This window comes from Argentina silus, assembly GCF_951799395.1.
Source record: "Argentina silus genome assembly, chromosome: 10".
In the NCBI taxonomy this organism is placed as follows: domain Eukaryota; kingdom Metazoa; phylum Chordata; class Actinopteri; order Argentiniformes; family Argentinidae; genus Argentina; species Argentina silus.
The window spans coordinates 9607901-9618394 of NC_139664.1; the positions used below are offsets into that span (position 1 = coordinate 9607901).

A 10494-nucleotide genomic window follows, 5' to 3' on the forward strand; every position below is an offset into this window, starting at 1 on the left:
ATCAATGTCAATGTTCATGATTATTACCACGAGTGTATACACTAGACACCACTAGCAATATTGAGATTCATGAACAATTATTTTTCTAAGAAATGTGATCACCAATTTTCCACTGGATGTTTTTTTGGGGGGGAGGAAATATCGTAGTTTCATAAACTAAATCTGATGGTTTGACTGACCGTTTGGTAATCGTTCTTACAAAATAAATGTTAGTTTTGTATACTGCAGCTGCTGTTCTTTTCTAAACCTGACTGCCGGCCACTACATGAGTATGTACAGAGTTCTCTATGATACATATCTTGCCATATTCTCTTTCTCTCTCACACACAAACCTTTCAAGTGTATTAGTCGAGGCTGCACAACGTCTATGCATTCCTTTCAGTCACTCACTCAGTGAAGCCTGTGAATACCTTTCACTCTGATGCCTTAAAGCTGTTTAAGAATTTTGTAATTGGTTTCAGTTGTTCTTGTTCTTGTTGTATTAGTGTACTTTGGATTGATTTTTGTAAATGATTTGTTACTATTTAATTACTGTACTGTAGCTGTGGAAGTGTGAGATGTTATTTGTTGAACAATCAATCAATGATAGTCAACACTGTCGATTCAACTACTGCAACTGTATCTTTTCCTTATGCCCACTTGGCTTGAAAGATCTGTTAAGAGTATACTGTTCTCTGACATACATTCCCTTGTATGGCTTTTGTTGTAGCTTGAGATGATGGTACATGATTTTGATTAGAATCATTTTACACTGTGAATTTGTACTCTACAAATCTGTTTTCTATTGAATACAATTTTAGCAGCAATAAAAAAATAAAGTCAAACACTACATTCTTCATTGTCTTAGTGACACTCCACAAGAGAGTTCTCTTGAACAAACACTAGAATGGACATAGTTCTGTGGAATTTAATGTGAATGTCATCTCTTTGATCCTCCTTTTTACCTCTTGAGTATTAATTGCTTTGTTGTTATTCTTTTTCTTCGTGTCATGTTACATCCTCATTCCTCTGTGTAGTTCTGTGGAAGATAAGAATGAAACTTGGCACAGCACTCAGGACAAGTCGCCTCAAACAGAAAGTCAGTCTATGTTGTGTCTCGCTTGCTAAGACCTTAAGACTTATTGTTGCAACATTGGTCTCTGGACTGATGAGTCATGGAATTCATCCATGTTTTGTTTATCTTTCTATGGAAGTGGAGCCCACCCAGTCTTAAAGCATTACAGTTTGTTTTCAGGATCAAGGTCTAATTGATGTTATGACACTTATTTAGAAATGCATTGTTATGACTCTGTCTGTCAGCGGTTTATCCCTAATTCCCCAGAACTGCAAGGGCGCAGCAGCACCTGTGACAGCACTAAAGTACATTACCCTTACACTCACTAATGTGAGTTGTGTTGTGTCTGAAACTAGCCCTTCCTGTCAGGAAGTGGAACGTGTGTTCACAGGACTGTAGATGTATTTATAGACCCCTCTGTTTTTGGCTTTTATCTCTTGTGGGAATGGTGTTTTCATCATTGTTTTTGTGATGTTTCGTACATGTTATTCCAAAGCGTTGAGAGAGATTGTGGTGGTTTGTTTTCCTAAAGGCTGCATCCCTCTGTGTTTACCTGTGTGTGTGTGTGTGTGTGTGTGTGTGTGCGTGAGCGAGATACAGGTCAATAAGCAGTACACAATTACCTGCTTGCTCGCTTCTCTCTCTGCTCACTGAGTACACTGTACACTGGCTTACTCTGTTCACATAAACCCTGATGGGTGGTGATGAACATCACAGCATTCTGTTTGATTTACAGATGAGACAGTGCATGCCTGAAGCAGGACACTGAGCTCAGAGTGAAGCATTATACTGTAGCAGAGGCCAAACTCTTATACAGCGGGTTTGGACTAAAAGTGTAGGTTTTGTTATGGATAAGGTTGTGCATACTACAGCCTGCCCTACTTTGTGTATAGTGTTCTGCTGGGTAAGGAGCCTGACCCCCTCTGTTGTGGTAGACTAACCATAGCAAGGTAGTTTGATGGATGGCTTCTCTTCTGTGTATCAATGCCAACAGAACGACTGCAGCAGGAACAACTGAGAAAGAAATGTCTGGAATGTGTACAAACAGTTTGATCTTGGCAGAGCCCAGTATGATATGAAAAGAGGAGCTGTTACTATGGTGATACCAGCCTGCAAGGTGTTTTTACAGGGTTGGGTTCAATCCTGTATCAGTCCAGGGGGTGAAATGACATTTTGATTGAAAATAAATGACGGTGGAATAGATTACAGTATAATGCTGCTTGTTGTATTAAAGACCATTGGTAGCTCAATTTAGTAAGCAGTAGAATGTTTTTATATATATTTTTATATATCAATTCAAGCACCCCCATACAGTTGGAACAGTATAGTTTGATTTTGCTCATTTGTTTGCTAATGATTAAGCATATATGAAAGATTTTAAGCAAAGGTACATATGTATGTACTTGCACACCTTCTTATGCACACTCGTATGCCAAGACAAGAATGTGCTTCAATGACAGTTTGCTATTGTGAGACACATCAGGGACATGACTGTTGGACCAGGATGTGTGCTGATCATGGCAGACTCCAACACGTCCCCTGCGGTGCTGCTGAGGGACCAGGAGGGATGACAGGTAGAACACTATCTTTTCATCTTACATTCAAGTTTTCTCGAACGGTTCTAAATGACTTACAGTATGTTGGCGATGTTTAATCAGTAGCAATCAGGGAATGAGATCACTGGAAATTAATATTTCAGCGCTTTTCTAAAATGGAGTGTCGGGTCCGACACTCAGTTTGCATACAAACACGTTGTAACTGACGGGTGTTCTAGGGGTGTGGACTCTGGTGTCTGCTTCTCCAAATCATGCGTACATGTAGAAACACATCAGCTAATGTCCGACACTGCACGTCCATTTTGGGGGGTTATATTATTATTAGGGAGGATGTTGTTGTTTGTAACTTCAAACTGAATTTCGCGGTAGAGGTAGCAGATTTCCAATAGACTTACGCCTTGCTCCTGTAATTACATATGTTATTATAATTTTACCTGTTTCCATATACTGTCGATGAAATACATATCATCATCTCTGTTCCCTTGTATGTGTATATTGAATGTATACATTCCTGTTAATCCAGATAGTAAACCTGTCCACACTGTTCCATGACTGGGCTGCACCCACCTGTGCTTTTGCAATGTGGTTTTCCAAACAGGATTTTGGTACATTATGTAATCATATTCCAATACTCTAGGGTGTGTTTCAGTGTAACATTTTCCTTTATATGGAGGCTCTCATTAAACCTGCATAGCCAGTGGAGCTACCTTACATTTTCCACACAAAAATATTTCCACTTCAGTATGGATCAATATTGAAAGACAAACGCAGAGAGGGGAAAATGCAAAACAGCTTCATGTTTGAGCGGAGCTGTTCAAATGTTATAAACGTGTGAAAAGGAGGAGGAGAGGAGCGTGTATCATCTTTCAGTGTGTCAGTGTTTTGAATTCCTATCTCAGTGAAACCACTTTGTTGAGCACACCATGTACTATACAATGCCCTGGTATATAGAATAGATAACTTCTCCTCTGCTATGCTTAGTTCTTTTCACTCTTAATATCGATGGCCATGGCAGTCAATGTAATGGTGCCATGATTACATGTGGTCCTCTGTGGCTCAGTTGGTAGAGCATGGCGCCAACAACGCTTAGGTTGTGGGTTTGATTCCTGCTGGGACCATATATACTGAAATGTATGCACTTACTGCAATGTAAGTCGCTTTGGATAAACGCGTCAGCTAAATGGCCTATATTATTACACAAAAGGAATCTGGGTCCTAGTTCAATGCATTGTTTGTTCAATGCATTGTTTGCCTCCCATGAGCCTGATAGAGTACAGTATCAACAAAGTTCGGTCCATTTGTTTAGTCTGGCTGGGTATCCCCTCCCAGACAATGTGGATGTGTGGCATCATCATATCTATCAATGAGTTTGTCTGTATCTGTCCTTGTGAGGTGAGCATTGTAGTTTGTGGTTCAGGGGGTTAAATCTCCTGTTATACTGAGTGAGACGCCTCTCACTCACACCGTCTCCTCACGTTTCCACAGTGTAGAATGGAAGAAGGGAAGAACGTATGGGGAGACATGCATAGACTTCTGACTAACGGTTCATATTCATAACTGTCTGCTGATATCATCGTTGTGATATGATCTACCTTGTCTCTAGATCAGTAGCTGTCTGGGTATATGGGCACACCGTACAACATGTCTGTCTGTCTGTGTGATGTCAGCGTGTAATTAGCGTCTTCCAGGATCGAGACACATCTCAGCATGATTTGGCAGGGTTTATGAGACCTGATTTTGAAAGGTGTGAGTGTGTGTGTGTGAGAGAGATAGAGAGAAATGTTGCGTATGTTTGTTAGGAATGTGGGTTCGTCTAATCAACTGCCCACGCACAGACACGCACACACACACAGCCTACCACAGAAAACAATCAATTAATCAACAATCAATCAATAGATTTACTGCCAAATTAGTGTATGTTAATATAACCATGTGTCTGCCTGTCTGTCCTTTTTCTGCCGTCATCTCCTCTGTGCAGTAATTGCTCAGCTGTTGTTTGGCTCCTAAGCAATGACCATTAAGTCTTTATCCAATTTGAGGTCTGTGCTGTACACATGGTGAGATTTGGATTGGATCAGCACTGAGCCCTGTCCATACTGCTTTTGTGGTCAGGGTTAGGGTTGTGATCAACCCTAACCCTAACCGACCAAATGGACAAATCTGCCTGCCTGTCTCTGTCTGTCTGTCTGTCTGTCTGTCTGTCTGTCTGTCTGCCTGCCTGCCTGCCTGCCTGTCTGTCTGCCTATCTGTCTGTCTCTCTTTTAGTTGCCTACATATACTGTATCATGACGAGCAAAAGGAAGGTAAAGAGACCTATGTGTAAAATAGATTGATTCATGTGGAATCTCATGAAAGAGGTACGTGAGGTTGTGAGTGGGAGTGGCCCAAAGGGAATGTTGTCTCTCAGCTAGGCTCAATAGACCTATTATCCGTAACTCAAATAAATGTATTTGATCAAAGAATGAACATAAAAATAAGGATAAAAATCATTCAGACCTTTTTTATTGGACAAGTACGGTTACCTGCGCGCTGCTCGACTATGCTTCACTTTTTTGTAGCCGCGGGGGGCGTTCCGACTGAGAGAGAGCCTGGCTGCTGAGATCACGCGCACATTCCGGCAGCAGATCTGACGTGATGAGACCGGTAGGAGAGGAGTCGGTGAGGGGTGGGATCGGACTGATGAAACCGTTCATCGCCCAGTAGTAGCGAGCAGAGTCTGGTATTGTTCAATATATTACGAGATCAGCAAGTGAACAGGCAGAGTCAGAAGACTTTTCCCTCTGTCCATTGCAAAGAAGACATACCTGTCTATTCATAAGCGACAACGTTGCTGTTTTTATTTATATTTATTTAAGTTTTTCCCAGTTTATTTATCGAACCTGTGCGAAGATGAACGGCGTTACGCGGAGTCTGTGTACATTTGAGGACATCAGAGCTGACGAGAGATCAGCGGTAAGTAACTCTATATTGTTTCACACATGACAATAACACACATTTTTTTCTTTTCGGGATTTTCAATATTTGTGCTGAAGTCGACCTACATGTGAGCAACATGAGTAAAGCGCCCTGTGGGCGAGGGGGACTGGATAGTGTTTAGAGCATAGAAATAGAATAATTCATTCCATTTCTATGGTTCAGCGCATGGGGCTTTATCGCTCACAGCGACCCAGTCAGACAGATACAGTAGTCTGGCAGATAGAGAAGTATAGAACCTCCGGCATCATCATATCTATCTCTTTGGATGGCAAAGGTTGCCTTCTTGGAACTTTTGTACCAACTTTAATACACATTCCACTCTGTTCTGGTGACATATGATTCCCCTTTTGATCAATAAAGACATTTTAGTGATAAACTGACTGGAACTAAGAATAAGCAAGAGATTAATTCTCCACTGACTGTTTCACTTTGATCCTGACAGAAGTCTTTTCAGGCTTAGTGGCCTCATCTGGTCTTAGTGGGCCATTCGAATGGCTTCTTACACTTAGTAATTACAGTATTAGCCTATATACAAATACACAGAGAGAGAGAGAGAGAGAGAAGGAGAGAGAGAGAGAGAGAGAGAGAGAGAGAGAGAGAGAGAGAGAGAGAGAGAGAGAGAGAGAGAGAGAGAGAGAGAGAGAGAGAAAGAATTAGTTCAGATAACATCTGTGGTTTGGCCAGACTGCATGTCACTAGTGCTTTCTTCCATGTAGCGATTACAGTAGTGACAGCCAATGAAGACAACTTAAGAATGGAAGTTTATTTAACTGCTGTTAAAGAATAAGCACACTAGAACCTCCTGTGCCATAAATGTCCAGACTTAAAAACAGGCCTATAGCTTAGATATTCCTCATTACATCTAGTGTGCTTTTCCATATTGCCATTTGGGCTTTATCTCTTGTCTATAGTCAGAGAGGATTAATCATTCACCATGTTTGACAAATTACCCAGCTCATAGTCTCTTTATAATCTGAATGTTGCCACGCAACCTGATACTTTTACCAGATAAGAGCAGTTTCCTGCGGCACCATTGTGTTGTACTTACTGTACCTCAGGTGTAGGATCAAGTTGCCCTTTCTTTCCCTCAAAAGGTTGAAATAAAGATTTTGGGAGGATAAGGTGGTCCTAGACCGGCCTATCAGCAAACAAGCTATCTTTTCAGTGTTGTATAAGGCTGTAAATCTGGCTCTAGTCAAGATATATACTCTTGTGTGTTTTACTCTTACTTACGTAAGGTAATATTTGAACAATGCTGCAAGGCAGCAGTTAATATGTACTGCATGGCTCGGGTTTCTTATTTGTTCTGGTCCTGTTTATCTAGTTTTACATTTGAACATGGGCGTGAGAATGCAACTCTCATTTGGTCAAGGTGATAGAGCAATTCCATGTAAACGTTTATAACGAACAGATTGTAAAAATATAAGGAAGACAGATAAGGAGGATGAAATGTTCCCAAAGTAGCAATGAGAGGGAGAGAGAGATCTTCAGCAGCAGCAGAACTGTTTGTTTTGTTTGTTGTTTCTTGACAGCATGGAGTCAGGGAGTATTCAGAGAGGAAATTACTAGAACAGCCAGTACCTTCCTTTTAGAGACAGAGCTGTCTCCATCCGATCCAAGTTTTTATGACTAAACAGAGAAATCTTTTATCTGTCCTCACATATCTATCAATTCACCTTCTCACCCATCAATCTTTACAAAATTCATCAAGTTACCAGAGAGGTGGGAAGATGATTAAAGTAAACTAGTGGTATGTCCATGGTTAGCTAGGGAGCATTGTGGATTGCTTCAATTAATCTCTTATTTTCCTTCTCCAGGCATTTCTTATTGTCCCTACTTTTTGAATAATGTTGCATGAACCATATAATTTCCTCATGATTTCTGACCTCACCCATACTCCACTCCTTACTCTCCCATTCCTCAGTCCTTCCTCACCCACTCTCTCAGTCAGGAGTGTGTGACATCAGTGACTGGGCCTGAGCCAGACATGACATACACACTCATCTATGAGGAGAAACTGACTCCCCTAAATCTCGCACTGTTCCCACACTATGGGTATCAGCTGGGAGCTAATACTGTAACTCACACTATGGTAGTAACTCAAACACAGTTACTCTATTACACAGTTACTCTATTACACAGTAACGAACCAGGGCATCAAACCATTCTCAACAGAAGGGAGTCAAAGACCCAGGAACTACAAGTACAACAGTCAGTGTTCCCTTGGTACTGGCTTATGAGTCATTTGAGTCCTTAAACTGAAGACTTTTATAGCTCTGACATCATAGGTCTGTCATCACAACTCTCGCTTCATGTCCTGGGGACAGACTTATGAAATGCTTGCTTTGCACCTGTACACATGTGTCACCTCGTGTTTCAAAAGGGAATACAACACAAAAAACAAAACTCGAAACATGCGGCTGCCTTTGTCTACATTTGAGCTGGTCCTAACCTTTTTATTAACATTTTATGGTTCATATTCCCTTCTGACAATAACACTGTGCAGACTGCACCAGTGCATGTGCTTCAGGCCCACAGGTGTGTGCTAGTGCTTGGCTTGGTCAAAAAGCTACACCTGGATCAGAGCACTGAAAAGGTGTTGTTAGTACTCTGATCATTCTTCTCCCTGTCCTCTCTGCATCATGACATTCTGCACACACGTACGCCGATCAGCCCCCAGGAGCTGTAAACCTGAGAGACAGATTTATAATGTGGTTGTTTACACACACACACACACACACACACACATAGAGAGAGAGAATGGTTTATGGTGCATTCTACCTCTGGAATGCAGAACAGAGGAAGGCCACTGTCTCCCATAGACACAAGATGATCTGTCACTATATATGGCAATGCTATCTTCTACCTCAGTTTCCAGTGTTCACAGTTCCCTCCTGTTCCATTTCCTCTCACGAGCAGGGAGCGACAGAACGTTGAGCTCCAAGTGACATTTCTCATGAAGTTCTTTGTTTACGATGCCTATGCCACTTTCTAAACATTCAGTCAACCTCTGTGAGAGACAGAGATGACTAACAGACCCCCAGACGCCACTGTTGAAAACAAGAGACCTGTCATTCCCCATGATCCTTTGTGCCGGCCATGGCCCATGATCCTTTGTGCCTGTTGTCAATGCCCCTAACACAGTCTGGACTCTGTGCACTGCATGGTTTCAGATTACTGCTCTATTATAATGGTAGAGTGGATTCTGCATGACTCCTGGGCACTAATGGTTTTGTGTGAGTGTGAGTGTGTGTGTGTGTGTGTGTGTGTGTGTGTGTGTGTGTGTGTGTGTGTGTGTGTGTGAGTGTGTGAGCAGTCTGTGTTCGGGAGTGGATTAGGTGAACCTTTGTCTACTTCTCTGTGAGAGGCCAAGGGACCTGTCTAATGACACATTCCTCCAACAGCCCTTTCTCTGTCTCTCTCCCTCACTTTCTGTTTTTCTCTCTCTCTCTATCTCTCTCTCATTCTCTTTGTCCAGCTTTTCCGTGTGTGTGTGTTTTGTGTGTGTGTGTGTGTGTGTGTGTGCGCCCCCCTCCATCTCTCTCTCTCTGTCCCTCTCCCTTTCCCCCTCTCCTGTCCTGTCCTGTCGTGTGTGTGTGTTCAGTGTGTGTATTGTCCTGCCTAGGTAGGTAATCAGGCAATCAGTAAACATATACAGGCTTCTCATACCTTTAACTGCCTTACATAACAACATAACCCATATCATTGTTACATAACACAGCCTACTTTTATATCCTCATTCCATAGTGACATACAGTGTTGTGCATCTGACACTCAACGGTGCCAACCGCAACAGACGTACTCATATGTATTCCTCATTAAGCGCTATGGTATTCACTCCCCATTTGTGCAGTAGAGTGACACACACACACACACACACACACACACACACAAATAAATTATAAAGCAGCCTGATTGAAACCCATCGCGTAATTTAAGTTGAGTAAACTTGTGTTTCACACACACACATACACACACACACACACACACACACACACACACACACACACACAAACACACACACACACACACACACACACACACACACACACACACACACAATGGTAATAGTGTGAAGAGCCCCAGTGAAAGGGACAGATAAGGTGGATTCCTGACATTACTCTCCTGTCCATGACCTAACTGACTGACAGGACAAGGAAAGTGAACACAATAACAGTAGCTAACCACAGGGTGTGTGTCTCTGAGTGTGTATACATGTGTTAAACATTTCAGAATTAGAAGAAGAAGGAATCAGAAGGAAAGTATTTTCCTTGTCTGCGTAGTGTCTCCATAGTTTCCATTGGTTTACACTTCAGGAGGACACAGTCATATACAGAGAGGAAAGTACTGTAAAGAGAACAAGATGTTTGGCTTGAAGTTTGTTATATTATTTAAGTTATGTAATCCCTCTCCTCCCTCGCACGCAGGGACAAACACACACACACACGCACACGCACACACTCCCACTCCCTCTCTGCTTGTAATAAGGGGTTCGCTGTGCTGCCAGACACACACCCAATCATGGGCTAGACCTAATTTCCCACACTATAATGACTCAAGGAGAAGTGTGTTAGTTGTGTGTGTGTTCACCCACTCCTCTTATGTACAGGACATTTTTAGGGGGCCAGATTGTTTATGGCTACTGGGAGGCTTGGTCGTCATGGAAATGTTCCATCCCACTTCACTTTTGTTTTCCTGCCCACCCCACTGTTTCTCAGAATTCTAAATGGACATTCCCATTGTGTGTGTGTGTGTGTGTGTGTGTGTGTGTGTGTGTGTGTGTGTGTGTGTGTGTGTGTGTGTGTGTGTGTGTGTGTGTGAGACTTGCAAGTTTTCCACTGAAGACCTTATGACGATGAAACACAATTCAAATTCAAGGCAAGTTTATATTATTTCATACACAGAGGC

At 42.1% G+C, this 10494-nt stretch overlaps 1 protein-coding gene across 1 annotated transcript in view; it reads left to right on the forward strand.

Moving 5' to 3' along the window:
- Positions 1 to 5274: 5274 nt before the first annotated feature.
- tuft1a (tuftelin 1a) overlaps positions 5275 to 10494 on the forward strand; it is a 12447-nt gene continuing 7227 nt past the window's right edge. Inside the window, exon 1 of the mRNA XM_083678883.1 lies at positions 5275 to 5562. Coding sequence (XP_083535009.1) covers positions 5500 to 5562 — 63 coding nt within the window. The 5' untranslated portion in view covers positions 5275 to 5499. The remainder of the gene's footprint in view (positions 5563 to 10494) is intronic.